Source organism: Stomoxys calcitrans, chromosome 3 (genome assembly GCF_963082655.1).
Source record: "Stomoxys calcitrans chromosome 3, idStoCalc2.1, whole genome shotgun sequence".
NCBI classification, from domain to species: Eukaryota; Metazoa; Arthropoda; class Insecta; order Diptera; family Muscidae; genus Stomoxys; species Stomoxys calcitrans.
The window spans coordinates 76802170-76825193 of NC_081554.1; the positions used below are offsets into that span (position 1 = coordinate 76802170).

The following is a 23024-nucleotide window of genomic DNA, read 5'->3' on the forward strand; positions in this document are numbered from 1 at the left end:
CTATTGCTATTGTTAGATTTTGTGTTTAGAATTTTGAATGCCAAAAAGGGTTGTTTCATATTATCAATATATAATATCGCCAGCAGAAATTCAGTTACAAGAAGTAAAGAAATTATGGAAGAAGCTCAATTTGTAAGAATAATCCCAAGGCCAGGGTGTAAGAAATTTGTAAAGTGGATGTTGAACGCTCTCTTCTACAAAACTATTGATTTCTTCACTGTCTAAAATCTGATCTCTTATCATTTGCTATATACTTGGGTTGAAACAATGGTTTCATTCGCAGGTTAGTGTGCATGCTAGAGGAAGAAATAGGTATCATGGGCATGTATTCGCCATACCAATATTAAATTGAATTTAATTGGGTTTAAGCAAAATTCTATTCAAATATTGACCAATATAAAAATATTAAAAGAAGATCAATAATCCTTTTAAAAATTGTTAAAAATTTTGCAGTTCAATGCAACGTTACAATATAGTAGCAGATCCTCAACATCTTGGGAGAATCCATAAGTCCAATGCTACTTAATCAGCTGATCGCAATTATTTCTATCATTTTGGCTACATTTAGACGAAACTTCCAAAACATTAAAAGATTGTTTATCTAGCTGTTGTTGTTTTGCAAGAATTTTTCTGATTGGTATTCAGCTGCTTACAACTGCAATGTATCTATTTGAGTCTAGTAATAATAGGTGTGTTCGGGTACTTTTCCAGTAAAAATTTGCAGGAGAGTAAGAACAACCTTTAATCTCTTTTGCTATTTATTCGAATATAACAATTTCCAAACTCTTAAAACCGTGCTTCCTCTCACGCTTTCTCCCGCTCTCTTCTGCTGCCAAATAAAGTACTCCAACGACTTCTAGTAACAATTTATGCAAATTTCCACGAGCACACCTTATATTGAAGATAATGCGAAAAACCCTTAGCAGAGAGTAAGAACAACCATTAATCTCTTTTGCTATTTATTTGAACAAAACGGCTCATTTTCAAAAAACAGCTGTTCGATGCTGCAAAAAAACCTCCAGTAGAAATTTCCAAACTCTCAATTACCAAACTCTCAAAACAGTGTTTCCTCTCACACACCCTGCCGCTCTCTTCTACTGGCAAATCAAGTACGCAAACGACTTCCGGTAACAATTTGTGCAAATTTCTACAAATTTTTGAGTTCATGAACACATTTAATATTGAAGAGTTTTTGAACACAAAGGCCGAGACATGTCATTTTACATATGTAACTGGCACTTTAAAATTTTTCTTTGCTTTCAGTTAGATTTCTACCAATGTCAAATGCTAGTTGAGTTGACTGTTCAGATATTTCCGCCTATAAAAGGACCATAAACAGCGATGGCTTTAAAGTAACCTAGGGCCGAATTACCGCATACGTGATCAAATGCTTTCGTATCGAATGAGATTTTATCTCGTATTTAATAGGTGTTATATATGTTATAAATTTTTATGTCCAAGTTTTTATAAATAACACTCGATTTAATCTTTTGCGTTCTTAAATTTTAAAAATTCCCGTTCAATAAAGAAATACATAATTCACAATAGAGTGATATTGAACGGTTCAACCCAGTCTGTACTTAACAAGATTAAGCCAAGCAATCAGCTGACATACAATTTTTTGAATTTTCGTCACTGAGCTTACAATGTGTGTTTGTTTATATTGAAATTCAAGTTGAATTAACGAAATACACAAAATCGAAATGTATCAAGCGTATTTGGAAAAGATGTAAAATAAAAAAAAAACAAGTAAAAAGGCGTTAACTTCAGCCGGGCCGAACTTTGGATACCCACCACCTCGGGTATATGTGAATCAACTTTCACCAAAATCCGGTGAAAATGCATACCATATGCCAAAAAAATGCATACCAATTGCAAAAATGCCTAACACGACTCACTGTCCAAAATTTCGGTGAAATCTGACAATAAATGCGCCTTTTATGGCCCCAACACCTTAAATTGAGAGATCGGTCTATATGGCAGCTATATCAAAATCTGGACCGATCGGGAACAAATTGAAGAGGGATGTCGAGTGGTCTAACACAACTCCCTGTCACAAATTTTGGCCAAATCGGACAACAAATGCGCCCTTTATGGGCGCAAGACCTTAAATCGAGAGATCGGTCTATATGGCAGTTATATCCAAATCTGAACCGATCTGATGACAAGGGGCCTAACGCAACTCACTATCCCAAATTTTGGCAAAATCGGACCTCATCTTCGAGCTTAACCTGCTTATGGACAAAAAAAGAATCTGTGCAAAGTTGCAGCTTAATAACTCAATTTTAAAGGCTGTAGCGTGATTTCAACAGATTTTTACGCTGATCAAGAATATATATACTCTATAGGGTTGGAAATGGATATTTCCGCGTCATAGGCGGACATGCTAACTCTGCGCTACGGTGGCCTCCATGCTTATCTTTGTAAGAGAACAAATTTCCACTGACATTTGTTAACATTCACAATAGGCAAATTTTGACAATATTAATGATGTTCATGGGGCCTATCCACTTTATGTTGTTGTAAGTAACTTAACCTTATCAGCTGATAATTTTTCTCTTTTTGGCTTAAATCCAGTGGAATTGGTAGTCATATATTTGCTTACTGTTGTTGTACCAATTTTTTTTATACATTTTTGGCCCTGCTACGTACCCTGAATCAACAAAATGTCAGTGATGTATTTGAAGAAACTCTGTCATAAACTTTGGGTGGCCAGGGTTACCAATTTCATATATTTTTTTTAATGTTGAATGTTGAAATACATGTTTTCTCTCCAATTTCCAGACTTTTTTCTCTTGTACACATTAAAATCTCTGCTTTAGGCTTACGAAAACAAAAAAATTATAAATAATCTTGAAAAAAAAAAAATCTTTCTTTCTATTTTCCCAAACAACTGTTTTAATTTCAAGTAGCCAAAGAGAATGTCTTGATTGTGGTATATATAAGAAGGGGGTATTCACATGATGTGATTTAATATGATACGAACAATGAATGCTTAAGGTAAGCAAGAAAGGATAGTTTGTATAAGATTCAGTTTCAGTATTAACTATAGCAGATTACAGAGCATAACATATTATTGATAAAAAAAAACTAAAAATAAAACAAAAATAAATAGAAACTTAAAATCAGCTCTGTCGACTTAGTTTTGAGTGTTTATTTTTTAATCATAATTATTGCAGGTACTTGTGGTTGCTATTTTCATGCTTGTTTGTTTGTTTGTTGTAACTATTATTTAGCTATTGTTTTGTTGCTGTATAATGACACTTGTGGTGTAAAAAAATGACTGAAAATTAAATAATAGAAACAAAAAAAAAATAAATATTATGTGTAATAACTATTGCAATAAAATAAGAAATCTTATGAATTCGCTTATAAAAGTTAAAAATTAACTAAAAATTATTCATTATAAAGAAATTAAAATAGGATTTTCCTTATGTTTTGTTTTTGTTTTTTTTTTTCGGTGTTTTGTAAAAGTAACTATGTATATATTTATGATTTTGGCTATTGCATTTAGTTTTAGTTTAGTTTTGATTTGTTTATTTCAGTTTCATTGTTTAAGGTACTTTTGTAATATTGTTGGTTTTGTTATTGTTGCAGATGGTTGCTATTGTAGTGCTTAAGGAGTTTGGAAGAATGGCAGTATGGCTAGTTTTATTGAGGGAGGGTGATTGGTAGTATGAATTTGTTTAGTGTTTTTTGTGTGTTTTGGGTTTGCTTGGTTTTTTTTTCTTCTTCTATATGCATTAAAGTAAAAGTTTTGCTTTGATTTGTTATAACAAAAAAAAAAAAAATCCAAAAACGTTCAAACTTTGTTGTAGTTGCAGTGTAGTCATAGTAGTAGTAGAAGTAATAGTAGTAGTTGCTGTAATATGTTATTAATCATCCACACTTTCACGTTTGTTTTAACTATTTTGTTATGTTTTAAGGCTTTTGTTTGTTTCTCTCAATAACATTCAATATGTAAATTCATGTTTTTTTTTGTATTTTGACTTGGTTTCTTTTTCTCGCTTTTTTTTCTTTAAATTGAGTTGAAGAAAATAAAGTTTTCTATATAAATCTTTGTTTACTTATTACGAGGGAAGTTTTTAATAAAAACAAAACAAAAAAAAAACAAACAGAAAGGAAAGAACGCTTGCCCTTTTAGGCTTGCTTTTCTTCTCTTTCAAATAGTGTTTTTGAAATTAACGGCAAAACAAAAATGAACTAAAAAACTGTTTAGCACCCTGAAAACGATTTTTCAGTCGGATTCACATATTTTCATATTATTTTTTTGTTATGTTTGTGTAGAGATTTTCTTCATCTTCATCAACTTCTTTGTTTTGTAATTCATTTGCTATAAAATTCCATTTTAACGATTTTTGTTATAACAAGTAAATCGTTCTATTTAAACAACAATTAAAATAAAATGAGCAAAGAAACGTAAAAAGAAAGATTTGTAGCTTGTAGTTGTAAACAAAAAAAGAAAAGTTGTGTAAAATCTTATAAAACAAAGATTTCGTTATGCTGGCAAACTAGTAAAAAAAGAACAACTTATTTCGATTTGTTGTTTGTTTTTCTTGTTTCTTTCGCATAAAGATAAACTGTTTGCTTTTAGGCTTTAGTTTAGAACATTTTTGTGTGTTTTAATTTTGGCGTTTTGGTGTCGCATTGACCCTTGAATTTGCCTTCCCAATTTTTTTGGCAAATTCCTTATAATTTTTTAGTTTTTTTATTTTCATAACATTCCTTGGCAACAGTGGCTGCAACAGTAGTTTGTTTGTATGTTTAAACTCTGGCGAAAAGTAGTGCCTATTTTAAGGCGAGTTTAAATCTTGAGTGCTGACTCTTAAAACTTGAAAAATTGCGTTTTATTCCATTGTAGAGGCTGAGTTGATTTCCTGCTGTTTGTTGTCATCATTGTTGGCTTTGTCTACTACTTCCGCTTCCGCTTCCTCTTCTTGCATTTCCGTTTTCACTTTGGCCAAATCGATTTGCATATTCTTTACCACCACAGCTGTTTGCTCCAAAACTGCAGCTTTTTCAACATCCCTGTTGCTGCTGGTGTAATCCAAGGGTTTATCCTCTAGTGAATCCTTAGCATTTTCTTTGGTTACATTGCGATCACTTAGGGATTCTTCGGATTCCAAATCCTCATCATCATCCACCCTAGATTCTCCCAAATCGGAAGCTCCCACCTCGGCCGAGGTATCCAGAGATGTCTCGGTTTCAGTGGTTTCCAGGGTATCCATTTCATGGCTGCTGCTATGCCTGCCAGCTTTGGTAACCTCCAAAGACGGCATGGGTGGCATGGATGGATTTGTTTTGGAAGCATTTACAAAAGGTGTACTTGTACTTGTTGATGTTAACGGTGTTGCGTTGGTGGTGATGGTGGTGGTAGCAGAAACTGCTGTCATGGTCGTCGAAATGGTTAGCAACGGAGCCTGCTGTTCCGTTGAGGTGGCTGCTGCTGTGGTTGCCACCACCCCGGCATCTCGGCGTTGCATGCATTTCTCCAATGCCATTTTCAATGATTTACGTTTACGTTGTTTAGCCTCTTTTTGCGCACTCATAACTACTGCTGCCGCCGCTGTTGCGGCCGCATCCTATTGTGAATGATTAGCGGCCGCCGCTGCAGCCGCGGCCACCGAAGCTGGGGCAATGGTGGCTCCGGCACTCAAGCCAATCTCCTGTTTGTGTTCTCGGGCGATGTGACGGCGTACTGTATTGTTTCTGGTGAACGTGCGCGAACAGAAGGGACAGGGAACGCGTATACCTTGATGACGTTGTCTTATGTGGGCCCGCAAATTTGTCTCATACCCATACAGGCGATCGCAGTATAAACATTTAAGTTTTTTGCCTACGTTAACAATTTAAGGTGGAGAGAAAAAAATGGGAGAGGAAATAAGGGGGAAAATTTTGAATCAGTTAGGCCAATTGGTTCGACATGTTAGTCTTGCTGCTAAAACTATAAACATCTTGGCACTCGTTTCTTGTGACAATTCTTCGCAAACAGCTGTTTTCTCTTTCAGCTGTTATCGAAGAATTGACCAACAAAGAGAGTGAGTAGATGTTTGTGGTTTTGCTAGTTGGTGTGTTATGTTGGTTGTTGTTGCAATACTCACCATCGGCTGTGTTCACCATGCCACTGTTTTTGTTATTCAACTTGGTTGCATTCCAAACATTTAACATATCGGCGGGTGCTATTGAAGCCGCTAAACTGCCGGGCAAACTGCCATCGGCATTTTTCAGACTCTCCAATAGAGCCGTCGGCGTGGTGGGTGAGGTATTTGAGGTGGGTGGTGGCGGAGGTGAGTAATTGGAATTCTCCAATTTTACTCGTAAATCTTCGGCACAGTTCTGAAAAAAAGAAACAAACATGTAAACAAACTTTTCTTCGTTATACCCAAAACCGAAGCCCACATTCTTCGCTAAACTAATCTAGCCGAAATATAGATCTACAATCCCTTAAAATATATGTAATCTTGATCGTCTTGATATTTGTCGAGTCGATAGAGCCATGTCCGTTTGTCTGTGAAAATAACGATAGCGATTCAATGAATAAAGATATTTTTTTTGAAAATTTTCACAGACACTTTTTAATGATGAAGGTTTTTGTTGTTGTTGCAGCAGTGTGTGTCTAAATCGGTCTACAACCTGGTAACCTCACATATAAACCGATCTACCGATTGGAATTCTTGAGCCCTTACAAGCTACAACTTTTGTCCGATTTGGCTGAAATTTGGCATGTGGTGTTATGTTATGACTACCAATAACTGTGCCAAGTACGGTCAAAATCGGTCTATAACCTGATATAGCTCCCCTATAAACCGGTCTCCTGATTTGACTTCTTGAGTCCTTAAAAGTTGCAATTTTTGTCCGATTTGGCTGAAATTTTGCAAGTAGTGCTCTATTATGACTCCAAATAACTGTGCCAAGTACGGTACAAATCGGTCTATAACCTGATATAGTTCCCATATAAACCGATTTGACTTCTTGAGCCCTTACAGGACGCAATTTTTATCCGATTTGGCTGAAATTTGGTGTGTGGTGTTCTCTAATGACTATGCCTAGTACCGTTTAAATCGGTCTATAACCGGATATAGCTCCCTTATAAACCGATCTCCCGATTAGACTTCTTGAGTCCTTACAGCTGCATTTTTTCTGATTTAGCTGAAATTTTGCATAAATTATGCCAAGTACGGTCCAAATCAGTCTGTAACCTGATAAAGCTTCCCTATACTGAAAGGTGGGGACCCAGATCTAACATGCAACTGTCTATGGTAACCAAGCTATCAATATTAGGTCCAAAGGCAGGTTAATTTCGATGACGGGATATATCGGAGTATTTCCTGATATAGCCCCCATAGCGACCGATTTTCAAGCTTCCCTCTCATGAAGGTTGTATTTTTGGATCCGATGTCTCTGAAATTATGGTAATGTGATTTGTCTTTGAATCCACGAATTTGCGGACTTTGACCTAGACCTATCCATAGAGGTCTACTTCTTAATTTAGGGGTTTGGGCCTATGTGCGGAGTTTGTTGAATTTTTTGACAGGGAGTTTTAGTTGAAATTGCGTCATACTTGCCGAATGTAGCCCAGATGGAATCATATAAAAGGGGAAAACAAAAACTCTGATGGAAAGACCAAGTGGATGAAGAAATCCCGAAACTAGGTTTCAGAGATTAGAGAAGGAGCACAGAAGAGCGAGGTGATTGGAAATGTATTCTACGTTCGGCTAATGGAACAAATGTTCTGTGATGGCCGCCTAAGGAAGGAAGAATCATATTTGGATAACGCTGTCATATAGGTCGACCTCCCAATTTAAGGCTTTGGTCCCATAATTATAACAATTCCCTGAAATTTTGGGACAAATGGTTGAAGAGGTGTCTAACCAAGACACTTTTGTCGAATGTGGTCCACATCGAACCATGATGTTGTTTTTGTAGCAGTTTTTTGTGTTCTATCTTTTGTCTGCTTGATTCTGTTGAGTGTCAAGACCCAGGAACTCGTGCGTCCACAGAAATCTGGGTCTGAGTCGAGTGGATCTGACTGGACAGTTAAACAGGTGACATGTATCGTGTGGTCCCTGGCTACAATCGGGACATACATCTTGCACGTCGGCATCAATCCTTGCTCTGTAGGAGTTGAGGCGACTGCATCTGCCGGAGCGTAATTAAACCACAACTACTCTGTTTTGCCGGGGGAGTCCAATTGGATATAGCCGTCATACAGATTAATTTCCCTATTAAGGGTCATAAACCAAAAAAAGGTGCATTTATTGCATTATTTCTCTGAAATATTGAGATGGTGATTTGCAGTAGACACCTCGACATTCCCAATGAATATGGACTGTTCTTCAGAATTGTGGTCTTGAACCCATAAAAAGCGCATTTATTACCCCAATTCTTTGAAATTTGGAACGGCGAGTTGCGAGCTAAGTGTTGTCCCTATCGGACCATCTTTGGATATATCTGATATATCCACCGATCTCCGATTTAAGGTCTTGGACCCATAAAGCTTTCGACCTCCCTGTATCCTTGTCCGATATGATCTATATCGGCTGATTATTTTCCATAGCAGGTCTCTGACCCGATCTGGATCCAAAATTGTATTTTTAATATGATTTGGAGCAAATTTCGATAATTTTAATATGCAAGTTGTTGTGCGTGTCCAAAATTTAAACCATTCGAGCTTAATGGATTTTTATTTATTTCTAGGCCTCCTACTTACCTCTCTTGGATCATCCAAATCATCATGCTCTTCATCGTTATTAGCCTCTTTTGTACTGCCATTATTGCGTTCCATTTTCACCGATCTATCCATGCCGCTGCTACCATTGCCATTGCCACCTGTAGTGCTGGGACTGTGATTATCATAGCGGCTAAAATTAATTTGTGAAATAAAAAAATACCAAAAAAACAAAACCATTAAATTTGTATCCCATCTCCTAATAAAAAAAAAGAAATTTCATCAAAAAATCACCTTGACTGTGGCGAGGCTCGCTCTGAATGCATTGTGTCCGCCTCGGTGGGTGCCGTCGATGATGCACTTGACGATGGTCGATGATACGGAGGTTTACTTATTGGACTGGGACACTCGGAAGGATTTTTAGAGCCATCTCTCAAAACGCTGCCACGCACTTCCTGTTCGGCATATGGACTACGGAGGGCACGCTTGCGCAAAGGTTCATACGAGATGGGGCGATACATGGGCGGCACATATGAGGGCATAGCTCCCAATGTTGAGCTACTTGGATGCATTAGTGAATCGCATTCTTGTTTTAAACTACCGGTAGAACTACCGAGATGGTGAGCGGCGCCAGCACCACTACCTAGACCAGCGGCAGAACCACCAACATTATTGTTATTATTATTTGCCAAAGCACCAGCTGAGCCGGGTGGGCCGGCGATAATACCACCACCGGTACTAGGACAGCGATCTGCTAAACCCAAACCACCGCCTCCTCCGCCGCCCGGTGCATTAATGCCACCGGCAGAACTGTTTATATTGCCTACGCCCAAGCCAGAAGCGCTTAGACTGCTATTACCACCGCCGCTGCCACCACTTATACTGTTGCGTATGCTGCGTCGACCCGTCGGTGAATCCAAGATCGAAGAGGATTCTATGTGTTGTTGAGCCTGTTGGGCAGCCAAGCGGCCGGTTTCTGTGGACAAACCTTTGACCTGTACCAATCAAACGTTAGTTAAATGCTTACGTGTGTTTCGGTGGGAGCAAATTATACGTACCTGTAAATTTTCGGCAGATTTAAGAAAACTATTTAGAGCCTCTTGTGAGACATGCACTTCGCCTTTGTACATAAATTCCAGCAATGCGGCCATATTGTCGGAGGATGTAGCCTCCAATATGACAACACATTGTCCGTTTGTGGGTGTGGTTTCGAAAAGATCGGCGAATTTCTTCGAACATGCCGCCAATATTAATTTGTGAGCTTTGAATACGGTGCCTGGAAGAAGGAGAAATTAAAAAAAAAATAATTTCAGATTAAGTCATAAGGAACTAAATAAAAAAGTTGTTGTATGGTAAGCAACAAGATATCATCAATGTCGTTATCAAGGATATATCGGAAGTAGCCCATTAAAATAATTTTCTAGAGAATGATTAAGTTTTAGTAAACATCAAAAGGGGCCTTCTTTTTTAGCAGAGTAAAAAAGGTTAGAATTATTTGCAGAGAAATTCCCGGGCCTGGAATACTCAAAAATGTTGCTTAATGATGATCTTCTAACCCGAGTGTAAATCCAGGCGCTCACAATTGCCCCCAGAGAAGAGCGAATTTCAAATTCGCCTTTTTCCCAAAATTACCACCTCAACGTATGCTATACAATCTAAAATTTTGTGACTCCTAAAAGTATACTCTTTTAGTTAAATTATATATCAAGAACAATTTCAAGCCAACAATTTATAAACTCTAGTTAACCTCCTTAAAAATTCCAAAGAAAAGAAAACAAAAAACTTACAAAGACAAAAGCAGTTTCAAAACACAATTTCTTAAGTGTAGCCAAAAAGAATTATTGTCGCTCTCACTACCAAGAAAAAAAAAAATGCGACGACAAGTCAACGGACCACCTTCAAAAACAGAACTTCAAAAATGTATTTTAAAAACAATTACTTGGAACAGCAGGAGAGAGATGACAATGCCAAGGATGCCATTACACACCCATACGAACTACGCATACATCCATTTACTCTTCAAGACATTCAAACAATTGACAGCTGTTCAATTTTCCCACGAAAATTCTCTCAGGACTTTGGTGGCGGCAGCAGCAAAAACAAGCAAAAAGGAAGACATCGATGGAAGACGTGAAAAGGAAACATTTCACTTTTACTAATAAACACACAAACACATACACATACAAATGAGTGTGTTTTTGTGTGTAGGTAAGCTATTTTCAATTTTGATGTTGACTGCTGGCGACCTGTCGTTTCAAATTTCCTTAAGTAGAAAGTTTGGAAAATACAACAAGTGCCCCATAAACAATCATGGAGCGCAGAAAATCTAAAAGCAACACCAAAGACTTATGGCACAATATTTAGAAATGCTGTAAAAAGTAACAGCATGAAAACACAAAAGCCTGGTTGGCCGGGCTGCCTGCAAACGTTGATAAATAAATAATGATTTGTCCTCCTCTGGCCCTTTATCCTAACTTGCTAATAGCCCACTCAAAGAATAGTACAGAGTATATAGTACATAGTACATATAATACATAGTGAATTTTATGTAGTTTGAATTTGCCGGTTTTAATTCGCCTAAAGGTATACTACATGTTTTATGTGGAACAAAAAGATTGTAAAAATACCCTTCCGCTTAGAGAAATGAACAATTTTATGACCACACCGGATATTATGGTTTTCATTGAAGAAAAACAATTTTTGGAAGAAACAACTTTAATAAATTGTTAAAGCTTGGGGGCAATTTAACAAATTCAATAACCGTAAACATTTTTAAAAATAGACAAGAAGATTCATAAGACGATTTAGCTGTGTCGGTCCGTCTCATCTGTCTGTTGAAATTACGCTACAGTCTTTAAAAATTAAGATAACTGAAACTTGGCTCAGACAGTTTTTTTACCAAGGGCAGGTTAAGTTTCGAGACGACCTATGTAAATCAGAATATATTTTGATATAGCCCCCATATAGGCGGATCTCCAGTTTTAAGGTATTGAGCCCATAAAAGGCACATTTATTATATGATTTCCCTGAGATTTGGTCTAGTGAGCTGCATTCGAACTTTTGACAACTGTGCTGAGTATGGTCAAGGAGTGAATCTGGCGCTCTCTGGGGGAGGCCAAATACCTGCTCGTTATTCTTGACCAGAAATTGAACTGGAGAAGAACCGTTGAGAATAGAGTCAATGGGTAGCTGACTGTCCCCTGCAGAGAAGGCGTTGCATAATCATGCACCAATGGTGTCATTATTATGAACAGGCGTTGTTGAAAATATTGTCAACACGCAGGAATGCGTTTGAATAATAACTCTTAAAACATTGTATGCGGTGCATTGTGGCATGGGATGGATGAAACACAGGTTCTCTAGACGTTGTCAGAATGTGAACGGCTGTGTACGTTTCGTTCCATAAACTGTTGACGATTTATGATCATTTGTGATTGATCTCATAAAATTTGTGTTTTGATTCACTTTATGAACGAATGATATCAATTTGACAACGTCGTGCTTGATTTTTTCTAAGAGTGTACACATATCGCAACTCGAACGAGCTGGCCAAGTTTGGATCGCGAATGGACTCTGTGAGTGCGATGCCGAGGGTGAACCCTACTTTGTGCTGGCTGTTTGGGATTTTATGTGTGCTTACTACGGCGAATGCGCAGACTTGGCGTGAGCTAGCGTCAATGGTTGCAGATTTGCCAAGTTATGTGGCCGTCGATTATCCTTGAGTACGGGAAGCGTGATCTTGGGTTGTTGATGGGTGTCCTTACCAGCCACTGCTATGTCAGGTCATTGACATTGCGATGGACTCGGGCCATGAGGATTTCTGGAGGGTCTGTGGGGATAAGCAGGATTCGACGAAGGTCGAGCATCTGCTGTGCCAATTTCACGCGATGGCGAGGAGAAGGCGTGGGATTATGGGTGAACACCACCTCGCTTCATTGAGCTTTTTACAGTCTCTTGACCCTCCAGACATTTTGGACTTCTGTAAAGGCCTGGGTTGGATGACGGGCGGTTCTCTAGTCGGTGAAATATTTTTCGGCCCATATGCCTACTTTTGTAATTCATTTCTTTCTAACACGAACATAATACACCAAAAGTCTCTGATTGAAGCGATTGGCAACTGGTGTTGCCAGGGGAGTGTCCTTTAATCAAACCTACGTGGACAGGCAGTCGAAGCTGAAGGCTTAAACTTTGGGCCACGTGAAGTCGAGACTGGTTAGTATGAGCAAAAAGCTTCTTCGAACCATTTGAAAGGCTGTATGGGTTCTTCGCGAGCTGGCTAGGAATGGATCGATGATAATCTAAATCGATCTCCGGATTTTTATACCCTCCACCATAGGATGGGGGTACACTAATTTCGTCTTTCTGTTTGTACCACCACGAAATATGCGTCTAAGACCCCATAAAGTATATATATTCTTGATCGTCATGACATTTCAAGTCCATCTAGCCATGTCCGTCCGTCCATCCGTCTGTCTGTCGAAAGCACGCTATTTGAAGGATCAAAGCTAGGCGCTCGAAATTTTGAACAAATACTTTTTATTATGGTAGGTCGGTTGGTATTATTAATAGGCCGAATCGGTCTATTTTTTGATATAGCTGTCATATAAACCGATCTTGTGTCTTGACTTCTTGAGCCTCTAAAGGGCGCACTTCTCGTCCGATTTGACTTATCCTCTCCTAGTGCTGGTGACATTTCTGAGGTACTATGCCATGTAAAAACTTCTCCCAAAAAGAAGTGTCGCACTGCGGCACGCCGTTCGTACTCTAGGCCCCTTATTATAGAGCTTATTTGTGAGAAGTGTTCCCTAATGAAATGTGTATGGACAAATTTTCATTGATGTCTTTTTAAGTCTTCTGATTTTGTGATCGCGAATATAGAGAAGTTCAATTCACTTAGCTTTATATATTGTATATCTCCGACCTATAGTTGCCTTTAATTTAGGCGAAATTAACAGTCATTCCCGTCGAATTTCAACAGACTTTTAATGCTCCCTGTTAGTTTAACCCACTTAGATCAGTGGTGTATTGTATTGTATATGTTAAGCAATTATGATATTCGGTTTGCGGTTACCGCAATAAGAGCACTATTAGCAGCAACATTTTCGTAACATCTTCAATGTGGGTGTTGTCCCTTTGAGTTGTTTGCAAGGCAAAAAAGTTCGAAAAGAGCAGCAAGAAGAAGAATTCTTTGAGCGCAATCAAAAGAAAGCTGTCGATAATTTTGGTGCGTCTTTAAGGAGAGTCATACATACATACAGTTATGTACAAGTGTGTGCTTGTTATGGGGATTGTAGATATATAGTATATGGAAGACTTGTTATATTCTTCTATGCTTGCTTGCAGTTTCTTACAGGACACTAAGATGTCGATGATGACAATAATGATGATGACGATGATGATGATTATGTCGTAAAAGATTTGGCGCGTTTACATTTTGAGTTGTTGTTATTATTAGAAACTTCCAAGTTCGTTGTATGTCAAAGCAATTGGAAGAGGGGGTGGATAGGTAAGTGGGTGGTTAGATGGATAGTAGGTGGTTGAAGTAGCTCATGCATGTTGTTATTGTTCAAGACCAAGGAAATTATTGCCTTTTGTATATAACATAGAAACGCACCATGCACATACATACACATGTATATACTTTAGTGTACTTTGGCCTTATTTTCCTACTTTACTTTCTTATGCAGACTCATCATCATCAAAGCTCGGCGGGAGCATTGGTATACATTTATCTTTAGAAGTGTTGCCACATACAATTGTCTGTGTGTATGTGTTGAGTAAGTATATACTGGTACATATTTATATGATATATTTATATTAAATTCATGTTGTTTATGTTCATTCTAGCTGATATCTACAACGTCTACAAACATACATGTATATAAGTACGCTGAGTACATTTCTATACGACATGGTTTTTATGGGTTCAAGGTCTTTGCTAAGGATAACTTTCAATTTTATTCATATTCTTTTATTTGCTTTTTGTCTTCTCTGTTGTTGTTGTTTTTGCTGCTGCTATTTTCCCTTTAGTTGAGCGGGGTATACATGCAACAATAGAAAAGCATACAAGTCCATGTACTTATGGGTGTGTATGTCCTCTAAGTATATACACACATAAAGTCCTTGGCGGTTTTGAAGCTATAAAACCTTTGCCGGTGTATTTTTATTTATTTTCGTTACAGTTTATGATTTGTTTTGTTTTTATGTTTGTCTATTCAGATTTTCTCTTGTATTTTTTGTTTTCCTTTTGCTTTAACCACACGGCAAGTATTATGAATAACAATTGTTTATGGTAAATGATTTTTATTTTTAAAATTAAAGACTTCTGGGTTAACATTAAATTGAATGATTTTGTTGAATTTACAAAAGAGGCGCCTAAAAGTATGCTTAACTTTTCAGTACCGTGGTGTATTTGATATGCGATTCATTAATGGTAAGACCTATGGCTGAATTACCGCATACGTGAACGAGTAAATTCGTTTGAAATCTCTTTATTGTGAACTATGTACATCTTTATTGAACGAAAATTTTTGAAATTTAATAATGCGAATGTTTAAATCGGTCATAAATTATAGAAAATCTTACATACAAATGTATTTTTTTTTACAATTGTATTTTTTTATGCAGTTTTCAAGAAAAAATAAAACGCATGTAATCCAATATTATGGTAAAGAACTTAGCTTTAGTATGAAGACAACGGTTTGCAATTAAAAAAAAAAATGCCGCCAAGAGACAAATTTTCGACCATAATTCGCAGCATTTGGGCCGTAAGTCAGCATTAGATCTACTAATTATGATTTAGTATATTCCTTCCTGATAGAACCGTTTGGAACTACAATATCCCTGGTCAGCCCCTTGGCAGCCGGTTGCACGTGCTTGATTGACCCGATGAAGTCCTTCATCGTCTCAGTGTACAAAACACTGCTACAAGAACAACAACAAAAATATCCCTGGTAATAGATATACACAGATATATCCAAACCAGGTGGGATTTGGGGTGTACCCTGAAGAACTTGGACTGTTCACATCGAGAAAGTTAACCGACTACTGTAATGTGTATCAAGCTGAAGTTTTTGCAATTAAAGAAGTGGTGGAATGGCTACAATATAATATCATAACGATGATGGATCAGATAGCCAGGTAGCCATTAAATCTCTGGAGACTAGGAACTACCTTACACATTCCAGGGGAGCTGGAATCTGTGGGTATGGCTCAAGCGACATGGGTAACCAATGATCGATGGTCACAGATTTGAAGAGGTCAACGGTTTTGCTGTCGCTGGATAGAACAGACGTCTCAGTCATTGTGTCCGTCATGCCAGGTAAATGTCTGATCAGTGAATATGATGATAGACTGAAGGTAGCATGTAACGTCTTTTGCAGAAGCTTTGAGAACGTCGAGAGATAGAAGAGACTATAGAAAAACGGCTGTGTGTTTGTCCCGCACTGGCAGTCAGAAGGAGTTCCACTTTAGGTTCTTATTTCTTTGTGAACTGGTTTGATTTAGCGGATGTGAACATTTGCAAGTTGTTGGGCTTTTTAAAGCGATCTACGCACAGTGGGAGAAAATCGAAAAAAAAACTAGTAAAAAATATGCCGTATGAGAACGGGTAGAGATATCTCTTTGAAAATTTTAATGGTTAGAGATGAGGTGTTGCGAGATCGTGTGCAAAATTCCAAGGCCCTAGTTTCCCAGGGCGCCGTTTGGTAGGCTCCTTACGTTGGTTTTTTTTAATATTTCGAAATTTTTTTTCTTTGATAGTGGTCAAAAATACCTACAAAAATGTCCGATTGATGTCTGCAATATCTCCACTGGAGCACATATTGCAAATCTTAGTTTGTAGTCCAACTTTCAAGTTTTTTTTTCCTGATAGTGCTCAAAAATTTATACAAACATGTCCGCATGATGTTTGCAATATTTCTACTGGAGGACATATTGTAGGAGTCCACCGTGGAGACTAGAATCTCCGACTAAACGCCAGGGTTCGCATCCTGTCGAGAACATCAGAAAAAATTTTCAGCGGTGGTTATCCCTCCTAATGCAGGCGACATTTATGAAGAACTATGGCATTTAAAAAAATGGTATGGCAGTCATGTAAAAAAATTCCCCCCAAAGAGGTGTCAAACTGCGACACGCCGTTCGGACTCGGCTATAAAAAGGAGACCCCTTATCATTGAGATAAACTTGAAACGGATGACATTCATTGATATGCGAGAAGTTTGCCTCTGTTCCTTAATGGTATGATCATGGGCAAATTTGCATTTGGACATATAGTAGATGCGTTTTAAGTGAAATTCGAACAAGATATTTCAACTTAAACGGGTGCTATATGTACTTCAAAATGGGTAATTTTTAATTAAAAAATTTGGGAAAATTCCTCAAGTTATCAAATTCCAAAGCCCAGATCCCCCATTTGGGTAAATGTCTTTTTTACTCACTATGTCCCCTAAGCCCATGCAAAAATTTTGTTTTTGCACATAGAAATATATGCAGTATCCATAGAAAATTTAATAAAAAATGCAGATTTTGAAACCATCTTTGTGCGAAAGGTGTATTTTGGGAATTTTTGTAAAAGAATTCCGGCAGAATTTTTAAGGACTCAAGAAAAGATACTTCTCTACTTCTTTTTTTTTTCCTAGAAATTTTGGAAATCGGGCCACAAACAAAGATTTGGCAGCCCCAAAATATTTTGAGCAACTTTTGGGACCTGCCAAAAGGGGCCCGGTAAGCCTAAGGCCTTGAAATTTTGCACGCGATCCGTTGCTAATCTCAAAGAGATATCTCTACCAGTTTTCAAGCGGCATATTTTTTACAAGTTTCTTTTTCCATTTTCCCCTACTGTTCAACGGTAGAAAGCAGAAGGCATCTTCCTTGCTTCTCCTGTTTCTGTGGTATCACAATGTACGAAAACGTCTAAGTGAGTCCGATGGCAGCCTGCCACTTAAACCTATGTCTATTCATTATGAAATGGCCAAACCAGACTGAACATAAATCAAATGACAGATGTCAAAATGACCAATTCCGAAAAACGTTTGAACAGAGGGAGGCTCCTTACACTTGAGCTATATCTTAAATCGGCCTACACTTCAAATATCAATAATGCGACAGAAGTATCCCCGGTTTTCCTTCATGGAATGTTCATTGGCTAACGGTTTTGCAATTTTCCATTGAAGGGGGAGTAGAGTCTTCCTATTTTGGACTTTGCTTTGTTATAAGAGTGAAAACTGTTCATTCCATTCTATTGCATCATGAAACCCCTCACTTGGGTGATTGATATTTGTCAATTTGTCATAGATAGTTTTTTCTTCTCGAATTGCGCTCTTATTTGCATGAATTTAACATTGAACTATGAAATATTGACAAAAATGACGTTTGCATATTCAAGGAGATTAAGAAAAACAAAAACAAAAAAATCAACACAAGAGTATATAAACAATTTTCACACTATTTTTCGGCTGATAAGCGTAACAACGCCAATGCTAAAATCTTCAAATGCACACGCGCTGCAAAAATTAGAAATTGGGACACATACATAAGCACACACACACACACACACCGATATACAACGTAGAAAACACAAACACAAATACTATTTGGCTTAGAGATGCTGAACTACTGTGCATGTAGTATAAACCAAACTAAATAGTATCAAAGTGAATGTGTGTAATATAAAACAAAAGAAACAAAAAATAAGAAATAATTTTTATACTATTAATTTTATACATGCTTATTTATATCGATGAGATGTTTATAGGCAGTGTTGCCAATATTTGTTGATATACAAAATTCAAGATTCGACTGGAAATGGTAGATATTGGCGAAATCTCTTTGAACAAAATTTTCGGATGGAACCACCTTACCATACAGAACACATACGTTGAACAAAATAGAAGAGAAGCAAAACTTGCGTACGACAATCGGTGGTTACCCTTACTACGGTCAATGCATTGGAAAAATTAATACAAAACTATATAACTATACTTTCAAAAAACTAATTTATGTAAAAGTAAGTAAAACAAAATATTCTGTGGATGGTCCCCAAACAATGCATTCAGCAGAAGGTCCTCAAAAATTATTTTCTGCTAAATACTCTCTATCAAAGGTCCCAAAAATATACTTTCTGTAGAAGGCCCTCAAACAATACTTTCTGTAGAAGGTCCTCAAAAAATACTTTCTACTAAAAGTGCCCAAAAAATACTCTCGGCTAAAGATCGAATATAAACATTTTTTCTCAAAACTTCCCAAATAGTACTTTCTATAACAGGTCCCCAAACTAAAAAAAAATTGAAAATTTTTACTTTAAAGAAGATTTTTGTTAAGAAAACCAACAATGGCTTTGCCTTTAACAATTTTTGAAAGCCAATTTTGGAGAAGTTAAATAAATTTTTACATCCATAGCAAGCAAATAATACCAAGTTCAATTCACTTGACATAGGTATACGTCGCTCAGTGGTCCAAGGCGAAAAAAGTGGAAATAAGTATACAACTGATGATGTATTGTTCTGGGCTGTGCAAAATGTCCTAGTCATTTAAAGAAGAACATATAGGCTTTCTGAAAAATTCTCTTGTGGGTCTATATCTTATATATAAAAACCAATTTGTATTTGTTTATCTGTTTGTTACGTATAGACTCAAAGATGGCTGAACCCATTACCTTGAAATTTTCATAGTTTGTGTAAGTTGGTCTGGAAGGAAACATAGGCTATATAATTTTGTGATATCGGGAAGGGGGCGGACCCTTTCCCTTACCCCAAAAGTACTAACCAAAAACAAAAGTGGACCGATCGGGACAACATGGATACCAAATATAAGCTATTGGAGAGTAGAGTACGAATATGGTATTAAAATTGGAGTCTTAGTACCCATAGGGCCGCACCAACCCCAAAACTCCTCCAAACAGATATATTCGACGCTCATGTCAATATATGACTCAAAAGAAAGGTATTCGACAGTAGATTATAAATATAGAATGAAAAATTAGGTCCAAGCTATGGGAAGTCGCCCCACCCCCAAATACCCCCAAGTGGGCATATTAGCCTACCATGGCTATATGGGACTCAAATGAAAGGTAATTGGGAGTAGATTACGAATATGACGTTAAAATTTGAGTTCAAGTCTAGATGACGCTTTTCCTTCTAATAATACGTCAAATAGGGTAATTGACCCATTATGACAATATGGGAATCAAATGAAAGGTCTTTGAGAATAGAAAACGAATTTGATATCCAATTGTGTAGTCAAGTGTTTGGGGTACACCCTTAAGCATCTGAAACTGAATTTCATTTCCGACTATGGCAATATGGGACTCAAGTCAATGATATTTGGGAGTAAAGAACGAATTTGATATCTTTTTTCAGGGCAAAGTGCAGGTGGTGGTGGAATGGCTAAGATATAATGTCTTAACGACTGGCATAAATATCTTCTCAGATAGCCAGGGATTTAATGGCTTCCTGGAAAGCGTATTTCCGAACACAAAAACCGTCCTCGACTGTCGCAGATCTCTCAACGAGATGGTTGAACAGTTCAAAACCCCTCTGTTCTGGGTGCCGGGCCATACAGATATCCCAGGGAATTGTAAAGCAAACGAGCTTGCGAATCTGTGGGTATGCCTCTAGCGTGAAATAATCTCTAAACTATAAATTATATGTAAACTATAAACTATAAATTATATGTGAAAAATTTATAATTTATGCCCCTATTGCAGTTTCATCGAAATATGATCCGAATTGGACCATATTCGACACGGATATTGAGAGGTCTAATGAACACAAGTCACTGTTTAATTTTGTAGAATAAAATATTGGTCTATTTGGTAGCGCCTTTTATAGGTCCAAGAACTTAAATCGAGAGATCGGTCTACATGGCAGCTATATCCAAATCTGGACTGATCTGGGCCAAATTGAAGAAGCATGCCGACTGGCCTAACACAGCTCACTGCCCCAAATTTTGGCAAAATCGGATAATAAATGTAGCTTTTATGGGCCAAAGACCCTAAATCGGGGGATCGGTGTATATGGCAACTATAACCAAATCTAGACCGATTTGGGCCAAATTGAAGAAGGATGTCGAAGGGTCTAACACAACTCACTGTCCCAAATTTCAGCAAAATCGGATAATAAATGTGGTTTTTATGGGCCTAGGACCCTAAGTTGGCTGATCGGTCTATATAGCAGCTATATCCAAATCTGGACCGATCTGGGCTAAATTGACGAAGGATGTCGAAGGGCCTAACTCAACTCACAGTCCCAAATTTCAGCAAAATCGGATAATAAATCTGGCTTTTTTAGGCCCAAGACCTTAAATCGAGAGATCGTTCTATATGCCAGCTTATATCAAAATCTGGACCGATCTGAGCCAAATTGAAGAAGCATGCCGACTGGCCTAACACAACTCATTGTCCCAAGTTTCATCAAAATCGTATAATAAATGTGGCTTTTATGGGTCTAAGACTCTAAGTTGGCTGATCGGTCATTATGGGGGCTATATCAAGATATAGTCCGATAAAGCCCATCTTCGAACTTAACCTGCTTATGGACAAAAAAAAGAATGTGTGTAAAGTTTCAGCAAAATATCTCCATTTTTAAAGACTGTAGCGTGATTTCAACAGACAGACGGACGGACATGGCTAGATCTTCTTAGATTTTTACGCTGATCAAGAATATATATACTTTAAAGGGTCGGAAATGGATATTTCGATGTGTTGACAAAATGAATATACCCCCATCCTTCGGTGGTGGGTATACAAATTAACCACATATGTAGATGTCTCAGTGGATGTTTATAATCATCACTTAATGCATACTTTCCATAAGCCTTTTTCTTTAAATTTAGATGCAAAAGGCCATGCCAGTCATGAACACATTAGTAGAGCAATAACAATAAATGCGAGCTAGCTCAGTCACATTTCGATATGTATACCAATGGATGGATCAGGTAGCTTCTTTACCGAAATATTCCACAAATAAAAATCATCTCTTTTAACAAAATTTCTTAAAAAATTCTAAAAAGGTCTAAAGTAATCAAAACAAGTAACAGGCAACCTAAAAAAGTAGCATACCCATTTTTTTCAGCTGACTTGTGTGCAGACTTTGTAAGTTGAAATAGCAGTAAGAAATGTTTGCTAATACAGCAGCCCTCTGTTTGCTGAAACAGCATTAATTTCTGCTTTCCCATTTTCAGCAGATAATAACTGTTGTTTTAGCAAACATTTTTGCTGTTTTGAATAACAAGTTTGGTTGAGTGTAGAGTCGTTTTCACCTTTCCGCTGAAATTTTGTGTGTTAGTAAAAATTTGGTCTACTTAAGACCACCAACACCCAACATATCAAAATTCCCTTGTTCCTTAGGAAAAATAAAAAAAATGGCAACACTGTTAATAGCATGCCAACCAAATGGGTTCAAAGATTAGACGCATGAATCATCGCCCAATAAACCGTTTTGTTCGATGCAAATTCGAATACGAATAAATTTTTATGCAGAATTATTGAGTTTTAATCAAAAAATCACTTAAGAGCAATCAACATTGTAAGTCGATTTTCCTTTTCTGCATGGTGTGACCTACTAATAAAACCAGAAACTTTTATTCATACACACTCGTGTACACTACTTGATGTTTTTGTTTTATTTTTATTTAATTTTATCAAGTGCTTTTTTGCATACACTGCCATTTTGCGGGCATGTGTATTTTTTCGTTAGTATCAAAAATTCTCTAATACCCACCAAGAAACAAAACCAAAAACAAAAAAAAATATCATCATTGCAATTGCGTCTTTGATGTGTTATTTATTGTACACAACTAAATGTGTAGATAGACCCTGCTCAACTAAACGCATACAACTACATGCTTGTATATTTGCAAATAATTGATACCGCTGCTCATGTGAAATTCTGGAGATCCATGGTAAAAACTACGAACGACGACCTATTTACTACTTTCTTTTACTCGCATTGTGCAAAAATCATATAAATTTGCTCTTCGTTGACCAAAAAATGCTCTCTCTCACTCTCATCTTCAAAAGACTTGAAGTACACATTTAATTTCGAGGAATAAAAAAACTGTTCAAAACAGCCGGTTAAATAGAGGAAAAAAATAACAACAAAAAACAAATACCCAAACCAACTGATGAATGACGCCGCCAAGAAGAAGTTGACAAACAACCCGAGCTAGAGGACAAAAACAAAGCGTTATACTTGTCGAAATATATTTTTGCTCTTTTTTTGCAGTCGCAGCCAGAAACGTCATTCCAATCTCCCAACTACATACAACTACCCAAAAATCACATTGGATTCCGAAATTTAAACACTCAAAGTAAACAATTCATAATGACAGTCTATACGGCGCATACATAAACACATTG

At 37.3% G+C, this 23024-nt stretch overlaps 1 protein-coding gene across 1 annotated transcript in view; it reads right to left on the minus strand.

Moving 5' to 3' along the window:
• Nucleotides 1–4539: 4539 nt before the first annotated feature.
• Nucleotides 4540–23024, minus strand: part of LOC106085516 (zinc finger protein chinmo) — a 33065-nt gene continuing 14580 nt past the window's right edge. Inside the window, 5 exon segments of the mRNA XM_013249796.2 lie at nucleotides 4540–5836; nucleotides 6102–6336; nucleotides 8711–8861; nucleotides 8963–9663; nucleotides 9727–9944. Coding sequence (XP_013105250.2) covers nucleotides 4848–5836; nucleotides 6102–6336; nucleotides 8711–8861; nucleotides 8963–9663; nucleotides 9727–9944 — 2294 coding nt within the window. The 3' untranslated portion in view covers nucleotides 4540–4847.